We start from the raw sequence: 23,228 nt of genomic DNA on the forward strand, positions 1-23,228 counted from the left end.
TAGGCCCCACCAGTCCTGTTTCTGATTCAAGGACTTTCTGCTTACATCAAAACTGGGTTGGAGCCTGCAAATCTGCATTTTCAACAAATTCCCAAGTGATGCTGCTGCTGCTGGTGTGCAGACCACACTTTGAGATCCACTTAGTTTAGGGCAAGGAGTCTGCCATTTACTAGACCCCCTATCAGTCCTGCCAGGTTGCTGCTCTTCCTTGGCCTCAGTTTCCCTAACTCTCCAATGGGAGGAGGGAGCCCCCTGGAAGCCTGCCTTGCAAGGACTGCTAGGAGATGCAGGCAAGAGGGCAGGAGCCCAGGGCTGTTCCAGCCAGGCGGCCATGTGGCTACCAGGGAATAGGCACACTGCTTGGCAGAGCAGCTTCTAGGGGCACGGACAACTGTGGAGAGCCAGCTGGGCCAAGGTCAGCAGCAGGATGCATCCAGAGAGGTTGTGTCACCACTGCCTCTGTGTGACTCCAGCAAGCCTGGCCATGCTCTGGCTTCAGGTTCCTTATCTGCCTCGATTGACTGCAGGTCCTCAGGCATCCTGGTGAGGGAGGAGTCACAGCAGATTGTGCCTCATTGGAGGTACAGCTCGGGCCATGTTGAGGGGCCCAGGGGGCCCCCAAGTACTGGTGGGGTGTGCAGATGTGGGTTCATGGAAAAGTTGCACAACAACCAGGTCCCAACAGAAGTGCTTTACGCATATAAAGTCATCTTCACAACCATCCTGTTTGTACTATTATTATCCCCATTTTACAGGAGGAGAAACTGAGACAGAGAGTAACTTGCCTAAGGTCACACAGAGAGTGAGTGGCAGAGCCTGTATTGAACCCAGATCGTCTGGCTCCAGGGTGTGTTTCTAATGCATGAGGGAGTCCAGAGGAGAAGTTCAAGTCCTGCTGGTTTCCTAGGCTAGGATTCCGAGCCATCTCCCCGCTCCATAAGACAGGGGTCTCACTCCTCTGAGGGCCCCTGTCCCTGAGAGCTGATGGGCTGAGGAGAGGCACTCTCCCCCTTCCGTACTGTTTCTGACCCAAGGAACACTGTTGTGATGCCCCACAAGACTGGCCCTGGTTGGGCTCCAACACCTTTGCTCAGGCCTCAACTCTGTTCATGGCTCTGAGGAGCTGCTTCAGCAGGGCTGTCAGATTAAATACAGAATGCCCAGTTAATCTGAATTTCAGATAAACAAATACTTTGTAAATGTAAGTATGTTGCAAATATTGCATGGGGCACACTTAAACTCAAAAAAAAGTATTAGTTGTTTAATCTAAAATTTGAATTTAACTGAGTGTCCTGTGTTTGTATGTGCTCCATCTGGCACTTCTGCCCTCAGGCATCATCTCTCCACATCCGATGTCAAATGCCAGCCTCATCCCTCCCCACTTCCCCTGGTGTCCATCCTGGAGTGGACCGTGCCACATCTCAACTCCAGACTGGCCACCCTGCTACCCCTGACTCTTTCTGCTGGATTCTGTCAAGTACCCCAAGCTCAGTACACCCTAAAATAAACTCCCTACCTTTCATCCTGGGCCCCCTCTCAGAGGTGTCACCACTATCCATCCAGCCACCCCAATCAGGGAGCAGGGACAGCCTCTACTGTCCTCACCTGTACATCTTATTCTTCCTGTCCTAAGGCTCCCACACTTCTCCCCTCCTATACCTCTGCCCTGATTGCCCCCTCTTATCCAGGTTCCTCCAAAATATCCTCCCGGCCATCTGCCTAAATCTATGTCTGAACCATGCCATCTCCTACCTCAGCCACACACAGGAGGGGCTGGCTCCAAGAAGGGAGGGAGGAGGACCTGAAGACATGCTGAAGCCAGGAGTATTTCACCACAAAGAGGAGATTTGATTGCTTTATAATTTTCAAAGAGAGAGCTTTGCCTTATAGAAATCACAGCTCTCTTGGGTCTAGGGGTATGTGTGTGTGTGCGTGTGTCTGTGTGTGTGCGTGTCTGTGTGTGTCTGTGTATGTGTGTCTGTGTGTGTGTGTAAGTGAGTGACATATGCTCCCCCCCCCCCACCAAAATGTAAGTCCCTGCGGCCAACTGAGACTCCAGGTTCTGCTGTCCTCCCCTCCTGCTGACCCTAGCCTATCTGTTTTGCAGCTCCCTGAGGGCCTCCTTTGACTCCCTGAAGCACCGTAAGTCCTGGCTCTCCCCTACCCCAGGCTGCAAGGTGACAGGAACTTCTGGGAACATAAACAGAAGTGGATGGATTCTGGCCAAGAGAGGAGCTCAGGCCTGTAGGACTGGCAGAGGATTTGGGGCAACAGACACTAGTCTGGGTGGGGTGAGCATGTGGATGGCTGAAGCCCATCAGGTCTGATGTAAGAGACTGATGCTCATACTCTGCCCCCAGAAATGGAGGATGTGGGCAGCTCCCACATCCAGCTGGCCCTGACCCTGCGTGAGGAGCTGCGCAGCCTCGAGGAATTCCGAGAAAGGCAGAAGGAACAGAGGAAGAAGGTAAAGCGAATGCTATGGAGCACCCCCATCACCAAGACCCTACTAAATGTGAAGTGGCCTCCATTGCTATGGAGGTGGTGGGAGATGGACCCTCCAGACAGAGCCGATAGAGGATGGGGTGCAGCACCCAGGCTTAGGGGTGAGGGGATTTGAAGGAGGATGGGAAGGGCCCAGCTCAAATGCTTGGGAGCTCCCCTGAAGGTCTTTCTCCTAAGCCGTCTCATGCCAGGAAGAGGGGAAGACATGAGTCTTGTTGACCATCCTACAAAAGCAGACTGTTGAGGGCAGTGACAGCTTGGGGGTAACCAAAGGAAGCAACCTCAGTTGGAGAGTCACCAGAAACTGGTCCTGAGACCAAGGATATGGGCTGTTTGTCCAGAGAAAGGCAGGATGGAGGCAATGACTGTGGCCACTCTGCAGGGCTGCCTGAGGTTAGAATACAGACAGAGCCTGCCAGGAGTGGGAAAGGTGTCAGGCTTACCTCAGTGTCCAAAAGCACTTCTTACCCATGCATAGGGCATAGCTATCCCTAGATGGAGGGACTACATGGAAAAGAAGTGAGATTCCCATCATGGGAGGTATGCAAGCAGAGATTGAAGGCTACTTGTCAAGGAAGCTGTAGTGGTGGGCTGGGAAGTGGGCTTGGTGACCTCTGTGTCCCAGGTCCCCTCCTAAGCCAAGACTCTGATGGGCTGAGCATGTGGCCCGCTGGGAGGACAAGCGGGCGTATGTGCTTAGCCTCTCAGGGTCTTACTGATGAGGATATACCCTGACCAGGGAGGAAGAGGCAAGCACACAAAAACACTTCTTGCTTGGAGAAAGATTATTACAAACTATCTGAAGAATCAAAAACAGAAAAGTCCACATGACTGAGCTGTGAATGGGAAGAAGGTGTCAGCTCATGGGTGGGGCCAGGTTGTTCCTGGGTGTCCTGGTCAAGCCGCGTCCCTTCTCTGTGCCTCAGCTTCCCTCTTTCAGGATGGGACATATGTCCACTTCCCAAGTTTTGGGCAATCCAGCCCAGAAGCAGTGGCCCCTCAGTCTTCAGACACGGCACCAGCTCCACTTAGTGGCTCTGACCACAGAAACTCAGCTGTCTGCTTATCTGGTCAGCCAGGGTCTTAGACTTTCTGAATTCTAAATTAGGGTTCCTGAGCAGAAAGTAGGTCCCCAGAGCCAGCCACAGAAGCCTGCCCAGCCTTGAGGTGCTGAAGCAGGTGACCTCTCTGAGCAGGGACTTCCCCCAGAGCATATAGAGCATCCACTGTGACAGTGAGGCCCCCAATTGGCTATTTTGAGCTGTCCTGTGGCCAGAGGGGCCATGATGTCTGCAAAAGTTGTTTTGGACAGAGCAACACCTTCCCCAGATCAGCCAGTGGCCCCACAAGCAGAGGGCTATGATATAGTGTGCAAGGAAGCTTGCCTGAGCATGTCTGTGTATGTCTCTGTGTGTAGGAGAACATGGGCACACATGTGTGCATGCCTGTGAGCATGTGCATGTGTCTCAGTGTTTTACTTGTGACCAGGTGGCTTGCCTGGCACAAGCCCCACTGTGACCCCAGGCACAAACTGACTCCGGCCCCAACATGAGAATTTTATTTCCAATTCTTCTCATAGCTTATCCCAAATCTCTGTCCAGGCTGAGTTTCATCCTTTCTATCTGAATAAGGAACTTGGGAGGTGAGGTGGGGGTTCAGTGGCCCATGTGTTCATGTGTGGCCAGTTAAATGTATGTGTGTTCACCTGTGCAAAGAGGCCTGTGGCTGTGCAATGGGGGCCATCATGGGAGTGTGCTTGTGTATACCTGTGCACAGTGTGCATGTGAAGCCTATGTGTGCAGGTGTGAGCAGTGAGAGTGTGAGAGTCGATAAGTGTGCACTTCTGCATGTGTGTCATGTGGAACTTTGTGTGCATGTGTGTGCCAAAGTGTATACATGGTGTGTGACAGTTTCACAGGTACAGAGGCTGTGAGCGAAGAACTGTGTATGCACATGCACATAGGTTGGGTATTCTCCAGCTAGAGACCAAGTCCAAGTCTGCAGCCAATAAGAGGACACAATGGGCATACCCAGGCCCTGGGCTTCTCTAGCTTTCTGTTCTGAGCAATAATTGTGAAAGAGCAGGCTGTGAGAGAGGGAGTGCCTCTTGTCACCACCCTCTTCAGACCCAGGAGAGGATGCTGTGCCTCATCCCAGGGAAATCCCATCCTCTTGGCTTAGGGGAGCATCCAGAGGCCACAGCCCCCCACTAAGAATCCCGTGTCCCCTGTAGTATGAGGCCGTTATGGACCGTGTCCAGAAAAGCAAGCTGTCACTCTACAAGAAGGCCATGGAGGTGAGTGCAAGGCTCTTGGGTCTCGAGGGTAGTGGACCCCAGGAAACCTGGGGTGGGCTCCTGGGACAGGGTTTGGTCAGATCTTCATCTAGCAACACAGGCAGCAGCCTCTCAGGTGATCAGGGCTGCACTGGGTGCCAAGGCCCCACGTGGATAGGCCCATGGGCAAGCAGTCAGTCCCAGACAGTTGCCCACAGGGTGATCCATGCTGTCAGCTGAGGACTCGAAGGGTGGTGGGAGAAAGGGCCCCTGAGCTGTTTTCCCTAGGACATGGGGTGAGGAGTAAGAAAGCTTCCACAAGAGTGGACATGTGCAGAGGCTGGCATCATGAAGATACATGGTATTTTCAGACGCTTGAAGCTGGGGAAACTGAGGCCCAGGGTCTCACGCCTTTGATGTGACCATACCTTTGGAGAGGCTACATTATCCCCAGTGGAAGAGGCCTGGGAACAAGACCCCTTTCTTCCTCCCCATTTGGGACCTCCAAATCTTTGTCCCTGGTGAGGAGGCCCCCACTCCACCCACAGCTCCCAACATGGAGTGGGGGGCCAGGCTCAAGGAGCCTCACCCTGGGGCCCCCCAAGTCACATTTCTCCACACCCCCAGTCCAAGAAGACATATGAGCAGAAGTGTCGGGACGCAGATGATGCTGAGCAAGCCTTTGAGCGCATTAGTGCCAATAGCCAACAGAAGCAGGTGGAGAAGGTACGTAGGACTACTGAGGCCATATGCTGTCATCCAGAGCTGGGGCAAAGTGGGGGAGGCAGCAGAAGGGTGCTGCAGACAGCCTCAAGAAAGGTGTGCATCTGGGACATGCTAGCTGCTCACCGTTCTCCGAACCTTGTCTTCCAATCTGTGAAATGGGTTTCCTAGATCCTTAGGGCATGGACAGACAAGGTCAGCTTTACCCCTTTTGCTATCTCCAGGCTGCACTCAAAGACACATTCCTCAAATCAGGCCCACTGTGGCCCACCCATGCCCCGAATTCACAGGCAATGAGAGCAGATGCTAACCCTCACACAACCTTAGGAGAAGGGCTCATAAACCTATGTCACAGAGAGGAAACTAAGGCCCAGTGATGGTGAGGGACTTGTCTAAGGTCTCAGAGCCAAGAAGCAATAGAGAAAGGATCCAAACCCAAGCTTTGGACTGCTCTGGACTCTATACCACCAGGGCCCAAGAGCATACTTTTCCCATTGCACACACAGGAAAGCTAAGGCCCGAGAGGGCAGCGGCCTGGAGACGAATTGAGGACAGCAAGTTGAGGGGGCAGAGCCCAAATCCTGAGGCCAGTGGGTTCAGAACCAGCCACATGAAGCCTCAGGGCCTGGTGTCTGGTCTGTATTCCTCCCTCTAGGTCTTGACATCTACTTTTCATGTGTATGTACATAGATGCAGATTTCTGTTTTTATTTTTTTATTTTTATGTTTTTTCTATTGGAATCTTTTTTATTGTGGTCCTTTGTGAGGTGAGGCTGGAGTAAATGATGGAACTTGCTCACAGTTGGCTCCTGAGTATCCTCCTTTGTGGCCAGGGAAGAATGTGACAGAAGCACTTCAGAATCACCCAGGGAGGCTGGGGGCCCAGAGCTGGGGCAGGGGCTCAGTACGGCTTTCCCTTTGTCTCTTCAGAGCCAGAACAAAGCTAAGCAGTGCAAAGAATCAGCCTTGGAGGCAGGTACGTGGCTTGCCTGCCTCCTCAGACCTGGATGGTGGCCTGGACATCTACCCTGGGGACATACACACTCATACCTGACTACACAGTCTCATAAGCTTGTTATTCTCACTTCTATACTTATGAAAGTAAAAACATTCATGTTCTCTCATTTGCCAAGACTATTCTTGCTGCTTTGCATATTTTAACTAATCTGCACAATAATCCTATGAGGTGACTGCTATCCTTGGCTCCCTTTTTAACAGATGAGAAAATGGAGGCACACAGAGGTTAAGTAACTTGCTCAAAATCCACAGCCACTAAGTGGTTGTGCATACCAACCCAAGCCATCTGGCTCTAGGAGCCCAAGACTTTCATAGCCACCATCATGGCAGACAGCGCGCGCGCACACACACACACACATACACACACACACACACACACCCTTCTCTGGGCCTGTCTCCTCTGTCCTTCACTTGATGCCAGAACCCCAACATCCCTTGTTTCTGCTGGCATATTTCCCTAGGCCAGAGAACTCACCCTATTCTTCTCTCCTGGGAAGGCTCTCTCTTCTACTATGCCTTTACCAGGACCCAGCTGCTCCCATGGCTGGGGGACAGGTAAACTCCAGAGTTCTAGGGACAAAAGTCATGGTCAAGCCTGCTGGGTTCCCAGCCCAACAGTTACACTCTCCTCCACCCCTCCTTCAGTGCTGCCTTCTCCAAGCCTGTTTCCCATCTGGAAAATAAGAGGGTGGGATTCAGGGACGGTGAGAGGCCTGGACTCTGACCTTAGGTGTATGGTCTCTACTTCAGCCTTGGGCAGCTCAGAGAACAGTGGGAGCTAAGATATACCCACAAAGGAGTAGTGCCAGAATGGATGGCCCTGACAAGTGTCCCGATGTGGTACCTGCAACCAGGGCAGGTCTCTCTGGGAAAGAGAGCACTCTGGTCAGCGGTACTGCAGGAGCAAAGCAGTGGGTGGTGGAGGAAGGTATCCAGGCCACCAGCCTCCCTTAAGTCCGCTTGTGCTTCCAGAGCGGGTGTACAGACAGAACATAGAGCAGCTAGAGAAGGTGCGGGGTGAGTGGGAACAGGAGCACCGGACTACCTGTGAGGTGAGTGACCCTGGGCTTCGGTTTCCCCAGCTGCAAAGTGGGAAATAAATACATCCATCCCTACTCCAGGCACTTCATGGAGAAACATGAGGCAATGGGTGAGGGAAAAGCCTCATTCTTTCATTCTTTCACTCATGCACTGAATCTCCAGGCCCCGTGCTGGGTCCCTGCTCCCAGGGAGCTTACCACCTGGCTTTGTGCTCTAGGTTCCTTTGTTTCAAGCAGGCATCCTTCATCCCTTTTTGCTAAAGTCAAAACTGAGGTTCAGACAAAACCTATAGCTTTCCTAGGCCGTGGTGATGAGCAGGATCTGAGAGACAGGGCTCAGGTCTTCAGGTCCTATGTTCCTCTCACAACATCCTCTCAGGGCCTTTCCAGTGTGTGGTGGGGCCTGGAGGGAGGGTGAGGGCAGGAACCCCACAGGCAGCTCAACCTCCCTTCTAGAAGCCTCAAATGCTAGCAGAGGTGGGGATGGGGACCCCCAGAAAGAGACCCTTCAGACTTAGCTTTTAGCCGTCGGGAGTCTGGCTTGCCAGCTCCAGGTAAGCTATGAGTGAGGCCCAGCCTGGGTTGGCCCTGTAGCAACTTATACACTTGTCACACCCACCCCCACACACCCAGGCCTTCCAGCTGCAAGAGTTTGACAGACTGACCATCCTCCGCAATGCCCTGTGGGTACACTGCAACCAGCTCTCCATGCAATGCGTCAAGGATGATGAGGTAGGGGGCCAAGGGCGGAAAAGTAAAGGGAGTGAGCTGGCTGGAGGAAGGGACATGAACAGAGGGCAACTTCTAGGTAACAGCATGCCCAGGTCCATCTGAGCCTTTCAACAAATACCTCAGGCCTCAGCCTCTGCCCCTACGGACCCAAGGACAGGGAGCTCAGTAGCACACAGGGCCATAGCCTCTCTTCCTAAAAGACTGTGCTTCTGTGGTTACTCTGGCATCTGCCTTCTTTGCTTACCCCTATTCCAGGGTCTTGGCTTTGCTCTCAGAGTACATGTCAGAGTCAGAAAGGAAGGTAGACATAGCCCTTCCAAGGTATGCAGAGAGGCTGGAAGACCCTGGGCTGCTCTGCTCCAGGCAAGAGCTACGATTTAGTCCCTTCTCTGTTCCCAAGACATCTCTGGGTGTCCTGGTTCCCTTACTGAGCTCTATATGCTGGGTAATTGTGGTGGGTCCTACCCAACAGGGAGGGGACACCATCTCCCCACTGGGATCTCTGACCCCTTTAATATAGCCCCCAAACCATGAGCTCTCTCCTAAGGTAGCCCTGACTCCCCAAAGCTTGTTGCTATTCCTTGCCTGATCCCTCCACCTGGAGGCTTTAGGATTTTGGATTTCCTACCCCGCTCCACCAAACAACTTGAGCCCACCTGGTGGCCTGACAGAGAAAGGAAGGTAGGCTCTGGATCCTGTCATACTGGAATCAAAGCCTGGCCACACTGAATTCTTGTTCTGTGACACTGGTCAAGTTACGTTTCATCTCTGAATTTTCTCATTTATAAAATGGGTAAAATAGAGTCTACTGCAGAGGACAAGAGTGAGTTAAACGTCCCTTGCATGGGACCTTGTGCATACAAGGTGTTTAGGAACCAGGAGACACTCTTAGCCAGGGCTCTGAACCCTTAGGAAGTTATACCCCAAGGGCCCCTGACCACAGCCACTGAGCTGTGCACACAAGGCCTATGAGGAGGCTGGTGGGGTGTGAACCCCTGGCCAGAGTTCAGACCCATAGAGGGTCAGGGCTTTACAAGGGTGGGCATTAAGGAAAGGCCTTGCCTCTCAGCCTCTGCTCTTTCCTTCCCCTAGTTCTATGAGGAGGTGCGGGTGACACTGGAAGGCTGCAGTGTGGAATCTGACATCGACAGCTTCATTCAGTCCAGGAGCACGGGCACAGAGCCCCCGGGTAAGGCCTGGCCTGCAGATGGCACAGCCTCCGGGTCCAGGCCTATCCATCCCTAGGAGGCCTGGCCCTCGTTCTCTAAGTCTCAACTGCCAGGTCAGGGTTGGAGTGGTGCACAGATCCCTTCTAGGTGGAGGAGATGTGGCCAGACCCTAGGGAAGAACAATATGGTCCCCTGGCTGGTTTCCTGGCCTGCTCCCTCCTCTGAAGCAGAGATGAGAAGAGCTTAATAACACTATAACACTCAGAAGGGCAAATGGAGGTGGAGGGCCTCCTCAGAGCCCTCACCCCAAGCTGTTTGGCCCTATTAAATTATAAATCCACAGTGTCCAAAGTTGGGTCTTGCATGGAAGTGAGAGAGGCCACCTCCCCAAGCACCACAGTGAACCAAGGCCAGAATGAGAAAGTAGGTTCCCAGTCTGGGTCTCTGGATGGGGACTAGTTGGGGTAATCAGGTGGCATAAGTCCTATGTTCCTTGTCCCCAGCCACCCTGGGCCTCACAAGCTTGTTCTCCGCAGCTCCAGTGCCCTACCAGAACTACTACGATCGGGAGGTCGCCCTATCAACCAGTAGTGCTGGCATACAACCATCTTGTGGTATGATAAAAAGGTGAGACCCCACTAGGTTACAGAGGTGGGGTGGGGTGGAGGGGCAGCCTCACCTCCTGCAACTGGCTATTCCACATATATTTATTAAGCACTTATTTTTTTCTTGGTGCCATGTTCGGGTGCTGAGCACTCTTTGGGGACAACACAAGCTCAACCTGGCATCATGACATCATCAGCCCAAGAGGACTCAGGAATTAAATTATCATACTCCATTTATTCACTAGAGAATGCTTGAAAACTCCTGGGTGGCCCTAATCCAGCCCTAGGCTGGATTACTTGTCTCTTGAGCCCTGCTGCTATCTTGAGTTGGTGCCCTGGACTGTCAAGCTGCAGTGGTGACACTCCCTCTGGTGCAGGATCAGGGCATAGGATCAGGCGCTACAACCAGTACTCCTAGAGAATTCTCCAGGCTTTTCAGGAGTCCTTCTTTGGCCTAGCTGTGGTTGGGTCTTAGTGTCATGCCTCAGTGCATCACTTGCACAATCACTCACTTTCTCTAGGCCCAGGGCCCATGAGTGTTAGGGCCAGACTCAGAACCAAAGAACCCTCCTGCTTTAGGCATTGGGTGAAAATGGTGACAACTCATTAGGGGTGCCTTAGCCTGCTCAGGGAGCTCCCTGCTCCAGCAGCCATGTCCTAAAGGGGATCATATGCCCTGACTCTGGGCATCAAGAAATACCCATGGGTTTCAATGATGCCTAAGCCTAACCCTCTCCCTGAAGTCCCTCATGACCTCCTATTTCCATCCAACCTTGTATAGAGAAGGCCTTGCCTTTGGGAGGTGGGCAAGAGGTGGGGGTCAACGAAGCTCCCAGTTCTCTGAGGACAGCTCATTTCTAAGACCTCAGGAGCCCCTAGAATCTCCCTCACAGGACACCTCCAGGAGGCAAAGGCTCATGAAAACCACTGCCGCTCAGAGCAGGGAGCACAGCATGCCCCTCTGAGAGCCTTGAGAAAGCAATGACAGCAAGAGGAGGACACTCACACTCTCACAATGTTACCAAAATCCTGAGGGACTCAGGCCTCCCTGCACACCTAGTGAGAACCTGGATCCCAGCACAGGTGTTCATTTAAATAATTGGATGAAAGAGCTCACCTGGGACAGTGTCAAGAAAGGACAGAAAGGAAACAAGACAAGGATGCCCACTCTCACACTGTCATTGAAGATTGCATTGGGATTCCTAGCCACAGCAATCAGAAAAGAAAAAGAAATCAAAGGCATCCATATTGGACAGGAAGAAGTAAAACTGTCATTATTTGCAGATGGCATGATACAATATAGAGCGGAACCTAAAGATTCCACCAAAAAACTACCAGAATTAATAAACAAATTAAGTAAAGTAGCAGGATACAATATTAATTTTCAGAATTGGTTGCATATTGTACACCAGTAATGAACTATCAGGAGAAATTAAGAAAACGATCCCATACACAATTGTATCAAGAAGAATAAAATACCTAAAATTTATACGGGACCACAAAAGACCCCAAATAGCCAAAGGAATTTTGAGAAAGAAGAACAAAGTCGGAGGTATCAAGCTCCTTGATTTCAAACTATACTATAAGACTACAGTAGTCAAAACAGCATTGTCCTGGCCCGCGGGACAGTCAACAGGGACCCTAAGACAGAACAGGGAGGGGAGGGAGATAAGACAACGCAAAGAATGGAGACAAGACAGGCTTTCTGATCAAGTCTCGTTTATTAAGGCTCGCTGCAGGCTTATACAGGGCGTGATCGGGTGATGTTGCGTTAGCGGGGCTGATTGGCCAGAGGCAGTCAGGAGATACTGTGTAACACAAAGGGGCCGGGCGGAAAGACCCGCGAAAACTCCCTTTGGCGGGAAGCGAGGCAGATACATCCGGGAGGCTTATGTGGCCTTGGCGGGAAGCCCTGCTGAGCAGCCATTTTTGGCCTGGCAGCCATCTTAGTCAAAACGCCCCTGACACAGCATGGTACTAGCACAAAAATAGACATATAGATCAATGGAACAGAATAGAGAGCTCAGAAATAAACCCACTCATATATGGCCAATCGGTCTATGACAAAGGAGACAATAATATACTATGTGGTCTGTTCAATAAATGGTGTTGGGAAAACTGGAAAGATATATGCAAAAAAAAAAAAAATTAGACCACTTATTTAACACCATATACAAAAATAAATTCAAAATGGATTAAAGACTTAAATGTAAGACCTGAAACTGTAAAACTAGAAGAAAACATAGGCAGTAAACTCTTTGATATTGACCTTAGCAATATTTTTTTTTTTGGCTATGTCTCCTAGGGCAATGACAACAAAAGCAAAAATAAACAAGTGTGTCTGCAACAAACTAAAACATTTTTGCACATCAACAAAAAGAAAAGACAGTTTATTGAATGGGAGAAGATATTCAATATATTGAATAAGGGGTTAATATCCAAAATATATAAAGGATTGATACTACTCAACACTGCATAGACAAACAATCTGATTTAAAAAAGGGCAGAGGATCTGAAAAACATTCTCCAAAGAGGATATACAGATGGTCAACAGATGTATGAAAAGATACTCAGTGTCACTAATCATCAGGAAATTGCAAATCAAAATCACAATGAGATATCACCTCACACCTGTCAAAATGGCTATTATCAATAAATCAACAAACGAGTGTAGGTGAGGATATGGGGGAAAAAAAAGGGTACCTTTGTGCACTATTGGTGGAATTGTAAATGGGTTCAATCACTATGGAAAACAATATGGAGGTTCCTCAAAAAATTAAAAAGAGAACTACCATATGACCCAGGAATTCTACTTCTGGGTATTTATCTAAAGAAACCCAAAAACATTAATATGAAAAGATACACATACTTCTATGTTCTTGCAGCATTGTTTATGATAGCCAAGTTATGGAGGCAACCTTTGTGTCTATTGATAAATGAATGGAAAAGGAAGATATGGTACGCATATATAAATGGAAAATTATTCAGCTGTAAAAAGGAATGAAATCTTGCCATTTGCAAGATGAATCTAGAGGGTATTATGCTAAATGAAATAAGTCAGACAGAGAACAATAAATACTGTATGATTTCACTTATATGTGGAATCTAAACAACAAAATAAATGACCAGACAAAACAAAAAAACTCATAGATACAGAGAACAATTTGATGGTCACCTGATGGGGAGGGGAGTTGGAAGGGTCAGTGAAAAAGGTAAAGAGATTAAGAAGTACAAATTGTCAGTTATAAAAATAGTTGCGAGGATGTTAATTACAGTATAGGTAATATAGTCAGTATTATAACAACTATGTATGGTGGCAGGTGGGTACTAGACTTATCACGGTGATCACTTCATAAGGCATGTAAATATCTAATCCCTATGTTGTACACCTGAAACTAATATAGTATTGTATGTCAACAGTAATTGAAAAATAAATTTAAAAGGACAGAAAGGGGTACCCCATGAAAATGAAAGAAAAAGAGAGGTCCCATAAGATGAAGGAGATGAAGGCGGTGGGAAAGGCCACTGCAAGGAACAGCCAGCATCCAGGTTAGGATGAGGAGGGGCTGGGGGAAGTGAGCGAAGGAAGGAATTGGTGTCTCAAGTATAGACAACTCTGGGAAAACAGGGCAGTGAGGCAGAGCACACACAGGCCTCAACAAGCTCTGCTCCTACCAGCCACTGTCCTGCTGGCTTTAACCCTGCCTCCTGCTGCCCAAGGGGCAGGAGTATTCCATAGGTGCTCTACCTGCACAGCCTGTGTTAGCAAAAGACCTTCTCATGTGTGCCAGGTAGGCCTGCATGTCCACTCCCAGGCAATAGTTCAGCAAACACTGGGGGGAGGGAGGGGAGCAGATTGGGGCTATACTGAATTCTCCTACCTGTAGCAATGGTCCCTTCCACCCCACAGGCCCAGCCCCCTGCAGGGCACTCAAGGCCCTTCAGTCCTTTCATAATCTTTTGTTTTCCACACATCCTAAATTAGTCCAATCCACTCCCCAAACTCCTCTACCTGTCCAGTCCCTCCTCTGCACATTTGCGCCCCTTCTCCGTTCAGTGGTGATGGCTTTTAAAGTCCGTTAGTTAAAGCTATCTTTCAAAACTCAACCCTACCAGGCAGCCTTTCCTGAGGCAGGTAAGTAGCATCAACCTCTACTTATGTAGCCCTTAGCATTGTCAGCTTCATGAGGGGCTCCCAGTGTCTGCCTCTTGCTTGTTCAGTTCTTTTCTTTATTCAATGAACCTTCACGACTCCAGCTCAGTCCAGACCTAATCCAGGCACAGGTGAAGGGGTGAATTAGCCCAACACTGCCTCCTGGAACTCCTGGGAGGGGCTGGGCTGACAAGATCAAGGTGGGGCCACAGGGATGCAGGCTGGCTGGGCCCATGTGGATGGTGTTCCCAGTGGGCATGAGTGGCCCAACTTCTGAGGGGCAGCTCATTGCTGGTCAGAGGATGATAAGAGGCTGAAACAGGGACCTGACAAGTGCTGAGAGGAGTTCTACAGTGTGAGGGACTCGAAGGGCACTGCTGGGAAGGAAAAGCCACTGTAACCACCCTTTAGGAAGCCCTTGTGCCTGAGAAGCACCCCATAAATCACATGCATACCTAGAGACTATGGGCAGCCCTAGCCCTGGAGCTCTGAGGGCTCCCTGACACATCTCCACCCTGCAGAACCTAACAGCTTTCCTCCCTGTCCTCAGGTTCTCTGAGCTGCTGCATGGGAGTCCCAAGACCACACTCTTGGCAGCTTCTGCAGGTAACTGAGTGTGATGTGGGGCCTGGAAACAATTGTGAGCCTGGGGTGAGGGAGAGGACTTCCACATGCACAGACCAGCCCTCCAACAGCTGGAAGGATAGAGAGAGGCTAAGCCAAGTCTGGGGATAGTTCACGAAGGCAGGGCCTCCAGGGACCAGTGTCCTATGAAAGGGGTGGGCTCCAGGCCTCACTCTGCTCTCAGCTTCCACAGACACTGTGACCCCCACCCCAAATCAGAATGAGGGTGTCTACGCCACCGTTGCAGTGCAGGAGGCACCAGGACCCCCCAACCTGCCAGCCCAGGACTACAGGGCGCTCTATGACTACACAGCCCAGGTGAGGCCCTCACCCTTTTCTCCTCGGGAAGGTACAGGTGTGCCCAAGTGTGTGTTCACATGTAGATACATGCACTGAGTGTGCTTGGGGTGTGCGCCCTTAGAAAAACACTCAGCTCTTAGGATGGGCTCTGTGCATATATCTACTTAGCAAATGTTCATGAATGGATACCAGGACCTATCTGGTACCCATTCTGAATCTGTTCACACACACACACACACACACACACACACACACACACACAGATATCCAAGCAAATGTCATTGCATGTGCCTGTATGTATGGGGTATGTGTGTGCGTGTTCATGTGCATACATGCAGGCAAGCTGAGCTTTGCTACCTGCAGAAAATGGGCTGAGGGTCAGGCTCTGCACCCTTGGGTTAGGGCCCTGTTCTCCATGGCCATGGATGCCAAGAACAACCCATAGCCAGAATGAGTTCCTCAGCTATGCCAGGTTTGGTTTTCTGTGGTCCACAGGGAGAGGATAGGTCAAGCACCCACAGGGCAGCTGTGCCAAAACCCCCAAAGAGTCCAATTTGCTCTCGGCTTTGATGTGAGCCAAACCGCAAATCTACCTGGACTGAAGCCAAATCTACCTGGACTGAAGCCAAGCACCCACTCAGGGCTGGGCAGGCCACATGGTGGACTGCACTGATTCCCAAAGTCCAATCCTTGGCAGGGAGGATAGCCCAGGAGAATGGTGTGCTTGTGATGGGCTAGCAGGGCTGAGGAAACTCAGAGGAGCTGCCAGGCAGAGAGGAGGCTATGTGTGGAGAGCCTGTAATGAGAATGCCCCTTGGACTTGGGCATGCCTAGCACAACTGGCCCCTGACTTGCTAAAGTCATTATTGTGTCTAGAACAGTTTGAAGAAGGGACAGCAGGGAGCTGAAGCAGGGAAGCCCAGGCTTATGAGAGGCCTACAATGACAAACAGGGGGCAAAGAAACAGGAGGCCAAGTCCCATGGGGCACCCCACACCCTAGCTGTTTCCAAGGGCTGCCGCAGCCAAGAGGTTTTGCCCTGCAGTGCCAGGAGACCTGGCATGTCTCAGCTGACTCAGCCAACATGGGAGACAAGCTTGAATTTACCACTTGGGGTGGGGGGATGCCTGACCACACCCTTTCATCAGGACCCTCCAGCCTGATGAACTTTTATTCTGTTGCCAAGAATTCCGACGAGCTGGACATCTCTGCGGGGGACATCCTGGAGGTCGTCCTGGAAGGGGAGGATGGCTGGTGGACAGTGGAACGGAATGGGCAGCGTGGCTTTGTCCCTGGATCCTACCTAGAGAAGCTCTGAGGAAGGGGTGACAGTCCCCACCAGGACCTGCCCTGTCCGTGGGGCCAACAGTACCTCCATCACCGCAAGGCTTGGGGCCCCAAGACCAACACAGCCCCTTTGCACAGCTGCTGGCTACAACTTGAGCAGTATTTCCTGCAGGGAATAAAGGAGTGCATTCTTTCTCCTTGGCCTGTAGGGGTCCCTTTCTCTCTCCTACCCCAGTCCAGATGTTCAATGCAGAGGCAAAGGAGTGAAGGGAATAGTCTGAGAGAACAGAATTGCCCCTTTCCAGTGCCGTCACTGAAGCCTCACCAGGGTCTGGCTGCGGATGGCGAGGAGCCCCAGCCTTGGTCCCTGGGAACTCCCAGACTACCATAATGACACATTCACACTCAGGCAAATGGGGGAAGATCACAAGGGTCAGGGAGGAGGGGATGGGAGAGGAAGAGGCTCAGGAGAGCTGGGATGGGGGGTGGGACCAGGCTTCCTGGGGGTAGAGGGACTAAAGCAGGATCTTGGATGGGTGTTAACAGACAGGACATAAGGAAAGTACCAGGGCCAAGCAGGTATGTGAGCACAAAAAGAAGATGGGAATGCCTGGAACATTCTGGGGATGAGCCAAACTCAGTTTGGGCCAAGAAATAGGAAATGGGCCCACTGGAGGTAGAAGGGCCGTCGAGGCTGTGGATAAAGTGATCCTGTCTCCCAAACCTGGCTGGAGCCCAGGGAAGCCACTGCTACCCGGGCCACGCCCATTCAACCATGGCAAATCCTGTCCAGGGGCTCAGGGCAGGCTGACCCTGGGTTCAGAGGTGGCCATCCTCCTCTTCTGTTCTTGATGCTCTTGAGCATTTCTCTCTTTGGACCCAAGCCCCTACTCGTTTGGCCACGGCCTGCCAAAGCCCTGTTCCAGTCATAGTAGGCTCCATCCATGCCAAAGGCTTTGGGAGTGGGTATGGAGGAGAGTCCGTGGGAACTGGTGGCTCCTCAGTCTGGGCCTCCCCTACACTCACCTATGGGAGCCCCAACACTCTGACAGCATAAAAGGCCAGCAGACTCCCCACCCTTGCCGCTGACTCAGGACCAGACTATTGGGGCTGGGGTGGGAGACATGCGGTCCTCCCCTGGGCATACTTTGAGAGACACTGCTGAGGGTGTTAACTCTCTCCTCTAGAACATCTTACTCTGGGACTGTTACTTTGCTTGCTCATTCACAAACCTTTGTGGCCCGCCCCCTAAAACAGCAAGATAAGTAAAGCCTCAGTCCCTTGCTTTACTCAAGGAGCTCTTGACCTGGTAGAAGGAACCAAACAGCCCAGAAAGTTAACGACAGTACAGGAAATGTCCCAACATGCAGAACGGTCATGAGGCTTCTGGAACAGGTGACCTAAGATAAGCCAAGGAAACAAGGAAGCTATTCCAGGAGAGAAAAAAGGGATCCTTTCTATTCCTGCCTGCCTCTGGTAGCCCAACAAGGGACAAGGAGATTGTTCACATAACTGAGAAAGAAATGAGCCATTAGTGGAACTCCCCAGGATTTAGAACTACAAGACTCTGGGAGAACTAATCTGACCTTTTCACGATGCCCTCCCCTGCCACTCTTGGGGACTGAGCACTGGGCACCCCAGTTAACTTCAACATCTCAAAGGGATCATGACACCACAGAAGTCTGCAGTGGATCTGTGGCTTCCCACTGGTCCTGGCTCTTCCTGGTTGGCCATCCACCTGGCAGTCACATGGAAGACTGTACCACATGCGCAGGCAAATTTCTGATGGCACAGGGGCAAAAATGAGGTCTTTGACCTAGCTCTGCCCTAGAAAAAGGGCAAGGAGGGGGCTGGTAGAGGGGGTTGGCAAAGGGAGCTGCTCCCGTGTTTACAGCAGATGCCCATCTTTGTGCCCTCACTTTCATCACTTGAGCAAAAAAGTAGGTGTGATTAAGCAAACATGACATGGATTTCTTCTTTCAAGTAGGGATAGTGTCTTTGAATTGTGGTGTCTCACCTTAGGTGTGTGGGCTCCTTGAAAGTCTACACAGCATTCGGGCTGAGGCCAGGCAGAGCTGAAAAGGCATAAGGCAGCCCTACAATAACCCCAAGAAGCAGGACTCTGGAGCTGTGGACCAGACTAGTCCTCTGCTAATGTCAACCAACACTGCCTCCACCAGAGGGTGTGTGGCAGACAGGTGAGAAAAGGCTTTGGGCCTCTGAAAAAAATCAGACTACAGAGGCTTGAATCCTTCCTGAAATGTCATTTTCCCCCATAAAGCACATCCTACAAGAGAACTGACCAAACATACACACCTGTCCTTGACACATCTGAGGTTTATACACAGGGATGTTTGGAGAGAAAAATGTAAAATGATGCTTGGTCTTAGACTTCACCTAAAGAAACAGAAGTCAGTGAATAAAGGCCTGGCTATGAAAATGCTTTTCGGGGCCAGAAATGTTGCCCATACAGCCAGGTACAAAACTTCTCTGGCTGTCCCAGAAGTAATTCAAGCAAGGTATTGTGACTTCTTTGTGACTGGCACTGTCTTTGATAATTGGGGGCTGCTAATAAGGGGTACCCTCAAAGAGCTCACTGACTCCCCCAGAATGGATTCAAAGATGCTATAACCCTTCTGACGCAAGGTAGGAAGTGAACAGGACAAGAGTAGGACCGGGAGACCAGGTGCAGGCTGTCACACAGAGATGATGGTGGCGTGTCCAGAAAGTTGCAACTGGGCTGGAGAGCAACTACGGAAGAAAGAGGCAAGTAAATCAACAGGACTTGGTAACTTATGGAATGAGACAGAAGTGAGAAGAGTGGAAAGGAAGATGAAGAGTGATTTCTGAGCTGGGCCTTGAGGATTGGCCAGTACCCCTAGGTGGAGTAAGAGGTAGAGGTAGGGTAGCAGTAGGTACAAAGCCTGAGCAAGGGCTTAGAAGAGGCTGGGCAGCCAAGTAGACTAACCACTGGGGTCAGGTTATGTGTGTGCAACCAAGAGGGAAGAAATGAGGTGAAAGGTATCGGTGCTTTATTTATTCCTTGAAAATACCTTGTCATCTTGATCGAACATTCCACTCAACTGCAAAGATTTTTTTAGAAGCCTTTGGCCTAGATATTTATTATCTCCAACAGAGGCCGCAGTGTCTATGGGCCCCAGAGAGTGATGGGTAACAAGTATTAGATAACACAGCCTGCACTCCATTCAGGCAGCCAAAGAATAGAACTCTCTAAAGTAACTCTTGGGTCACAATTTATACCAGGAAGAAAAAGAAAACACACAAATGAATCTAAGTCAGATGCATTGCCTCTGCAACTTTATCCATTCTCTGTGCACCAGGTCACAACCTCATGTGCTGGGAACCAATGCCATGCACAGCCTTTCCCAGCAGAGGAGATAGTACCAGTAAGGGGAGGGTGGCCTCTGTAACTGGGTATATAAATAACTGCAGTCCTCTTTCTGACAGAGAGCCACACAAAGATAGGAGGGAGCAGGGGGAAAGCATGGCCCCGGAAGTCAGAATATCAGGATGTGAATCCGCCTCATACTTCCTTGGGTGGTCTTAGTAAGTCACAGTTTCTCTGCACCTCAGTTTCATTATCAATAAAATAAGGGCAATAAGCCCCTATGCAAATTGAAACTAGATTGAAGAGGTGGTTGCAAAACATTGTGAATATACTAAACACTTAATTTTTCACTTTAAAATGGTTGGTTTTGTGCAATGTGAATTTCACCTCAATAAAAAAAGTAAAATTAAAAAAAAATTCTAAATGCCTGACAATATGTATATGGAGGTATTTACTGCAGCAAGGCTAGAATCCACCTGAATATCTATCCATTGCATTGGTTAATCATAGTATCAACATAATCATGTGGCTAACAAAAAGGAAAAATATATCTTACAGTCTGACACAGAAACAGTACCATATTATGTTGTGAAGAAAAAAAGTGAACCTTGTAGAACAAAATTCTTATAACTGTCAAATGCAAAACCAAAAACCACCACAAGTCTGTTTTCTATATGTAGAGAAAATACAGTTTACCCTTGAACAGGGGTATTATGGGCACCCACCCTCATCCCTGCCACAGTTGAAAATCCACATGTAACTTTTGCCTTCCCTAAAACTTAATTATAGTCCCTCAGTATCCACAGGAGATTGGTTCCAGAACTCTTCACGGATACCAAAATCCAAGTATGCTCAATTCAGTTATATAAGATGGCATAGAACAATGTACAGTCATGACAGCTTCCACATCTACAGATTCTCAACCTCGGATCAAAAATACTGTCTTTAATGTGTGTTTAGTTGAATCTCAGAATGCAGAAACCAAGGATCTAGAAAACCAAGTGTGTGTGTGTGCGTGTGTAAACAATCTGCATGTAAGTGGACCTGCGCAATTCAAACCAGTATTGTTCAAGGGTCAACCGTAGTCTGGAAGGATACATACCACTTCCAAACTCATTGACCTGTGGGTATTTTTTGTTTATAGATATCTGTATAGTTTTATTTTTAAAGCACCATTATTTTTGTTAAAAAAAAAAATTAGAACAAGTTTTAAAAGGCAATAAGACAATCTCCAATGCGATGAGAAGCAAAGACATAGTAGCAATAAGCACAGCTAGTGCCAGTGATAGACTCCTCAAACTGATTCCAAGGCTGAGGCACACTAGGTGAAGGTACAAGATGGACCTAGGACATCTTATGATAAGAATTATGGAAGTGTTCAAAAAAAATGGACAGGACAGGAGGCTACTTAAGAGGCTCCCACTGGTCAATTCTGAAAGTACCTGAGAACCAAAACAAAAAAGGACAATAATGAATTATAAATCATTGGAAAAAATGATAAAAATAAAAATAAATCATTGGAGAAGGAAGAGAAGACAGACTGGTAAATGAGGAAAAAGTGTTTTACAATCATCATAGTCAAGATGGAATCTAAAACAGCAAACTCCATAGTAAAGATTCAATCAGGCCAGAATTGGCAATATTTGCTGAATCTAGGGATATTTATATGGTCTTATAGTATGTCTCTAAAGATCCTTATAAGCTGGGAGAAAAATGTAACTATCACATGGTGATGGAACGTGACTAGGCGACTAGGTATGCCAGACGAGACGTCTCAATTTGTTGCCTCCTAGCCCCAAACTCACCCTTTCTTGCCATACCAAAGCCAGGACTCTGCAAAACTCCATTTCTCCTCTGCTTCGTAGTCAATGGGACGGGGCTCTGAAGAGGACAGCAAGGTTGGAGGGGACAGTTTATGACCTGGTCTGGCACGGGTCTCCGGCAGCACTCTCCACAAGGGTGGCTCTCTGTTCTTGCAGCTCGGCCAGCACCTCCAGTGACTTTATTCCGCTGCACAGGGCAGGCGGCGCATTCCACACCACTCAAACCTTGCAGGGCCCTCTTCTCAGTTTCTAAGTTCCTTCCTATCCCTTTCTTCCCATGACCCTCAGGGTGGGAGCTGTTTTCTACTAAGGTGGATTAATTTTTTTTTTTTTTTTTTTTACTCCTTTTAGTAACAAATCTTCTACATGGTTAACAATTGTTTATATTAAATTTTTCCTGTTTACATTTTCCCTCACTGGACCCTGAATGATATACCCCAGGCAATCATAATTAACATCACCATAAAGGACAGATGACATTGTGTACCTCCTGATATTATGCCCCGAGGACACATGACACAATTAGATGGATAAACCCCAAATAAGCATCATTTAAAAGAGACTACATTCTTCTAAAATGTCTATGTCATAAGTGACAAAACTATGGAAATGCTCCAGATTAAAGGAGAACAAAGAGGCCTAATCATAGACTGGATCCAGAACTGCAGGAGAAAAAATGCTTACAAGACATATGAGGTCAATTTGAATACGAATGGTGAAGTAGTATACCAGTGTTAAATGTACTGATTTTGATAACTGTACCGTAGTTGCCAGATTATTATTAGGAAATACCCACTGAAGTACTAGGCATAAAGGGCCATGCGATACATGCAGAAAGACAGTGCACATACAAGAGCACAAATGACAAATCAAATGGGTAAGCTTTTTAAAAAAGGCTAAAGGATATAGCAGTGGTTCTCAGACTTCACTGCACTCTGGAAATACCCCACGCCACTTTAGAGGTTCTGGGACCCAGACATCCGCAGTTCTCAAAGTTCCCCAGGTGATTCCCAAGTGCAGACAAGGGTAGGAAACACTAGCACAGTAGGAGAGCACAACCATTAAATTCAGACATAACAAGTGGCTCTTTTGCCCTCTAAAGAGTAAGTGCTGGGGAGCAGGGTGTCAGGATAATAGAGACCCCTCTTCTCAGTTCCATGTGGTATGGCAGACACTCTGAAGACGTTAAGCAGGTAAGTTCAATTTGTTATGTCCCTGGCCAACATGGACAGATTTCCCATCCAGTGGCTCCCAGGCAAAGGAAAAAAGCATTTACAGGACTATGCCAGGAATTACACACAATTTAAAGCCGGCAGGAACTAGAATGGTTCAATAAGCCCTAGAGTGACCATCTCCCATCTTTTTTGCTTCACTGCTACCATAATTTGGGTCTTCAGAACACAGGGGAGGAAGCTGTTCTTTCACCAGGCAGAGAGGAATGAGTGAAGGAGGGGTTTGTGGAATTAGTCTCTTGGACAAGTTCAAAGAATGGACTAGCAATTGGCACACTTTCCCCAAGCACTTTCCTATTCAGAGGCTCAATTCTGTTATGCAGAAATCACTGAGGGCAACCAATATCACAGTCTAGATATTGCTCGCCTCAGCTCCAACCTGTGAAAGGTAGCCAT

At 49.2% G+C, this 23,228-nt stretch overlaps 1 protein-coding gene across 5 annotated transcripts in view; it reads left to right on the forward strand.

Annotated features, from left to right (window-relative positions):
• The window catches only part of PSTPIP1 (proline-serine-threonine phosphatase interacting protein 1), a 40,114-nt gene extending 23,243 nt beyond the window's left edge, over window positions 1-16,871 (forward strand). The window contains exons 4-15 of one of the 5 annotated variants that reach the window (XM_016144070.2): window positions 2,108-2,142; window positions 2,361-2,467; window positions 4,739-4,801; window positions 5,408-5,506; window positions 6,433-6,478; window positions 7,492-7,571; window positions 8,193-8,291; window positions 9,384-9,480; window positions 9,997-10,087; window positions 14,769-14,824; window positions 15,009-15,160; window positions 16,328-16,871. In XM_016144070.2, coding sequence (XP_015999556.1) covers window positions 2,108-2,142; window positions 2,361-2,467; window positions 4,739-4,801; window positions 5,408-5,506; window positions 6,433-6,478; window positions 7,492-7,571; window positions 8,193-8,291; window positions 9,384-9,480; window positions 9,997-10,087; window positions 14,769-14,824; window positions 15,009-15,160; window positions 16,328-16,459 — 1,057 coding nt within the window. In that variant the 3' untranslated portion in view covers window positions 16,460-16,871. Of the gene's footprint in view, window positions 1-2,107; window positions 2,143-2,360; window positions 2,468-4,738; window positions 4,802-5,407; window positions 5,507-6,432; window positions 6,479-7,491; window positions 7,572-8,192; window positions 8,292-9,383; window positions 9,481-9,996; window positions 10,088-14,768; window positions 14,825-15,008; window positions 15,161-16,289 lie in introns of all 5 variants that reach the window. The other 4 variants (XM_016144071.2, XM_016144072.2, XM_016144069.2 and 1 more) reach the window with 4 other exon arrangements.
• Window positions 16,872-23,228: the final 6,357 nt, after the last annotated feature.

This window comes from Rousettus aegyptiacus, unplaced genomic scaffold (genome assembly GCF_014176215.1).
Source record: "Rousettus aegyptiacus isolate mRouAeg1 unplaced genomic scaffold, mRouAeg1.p scaffold_m13_p_3, whole genome shotgun sequence".
Classification (NCBI taxonomy): domain Eukaryota; kingdom Metazoa; phylum Chordata; class Mammalia; order Chiroptera; family Pteropodidae; genus Rousettus; species Rousettus aegyptiacus.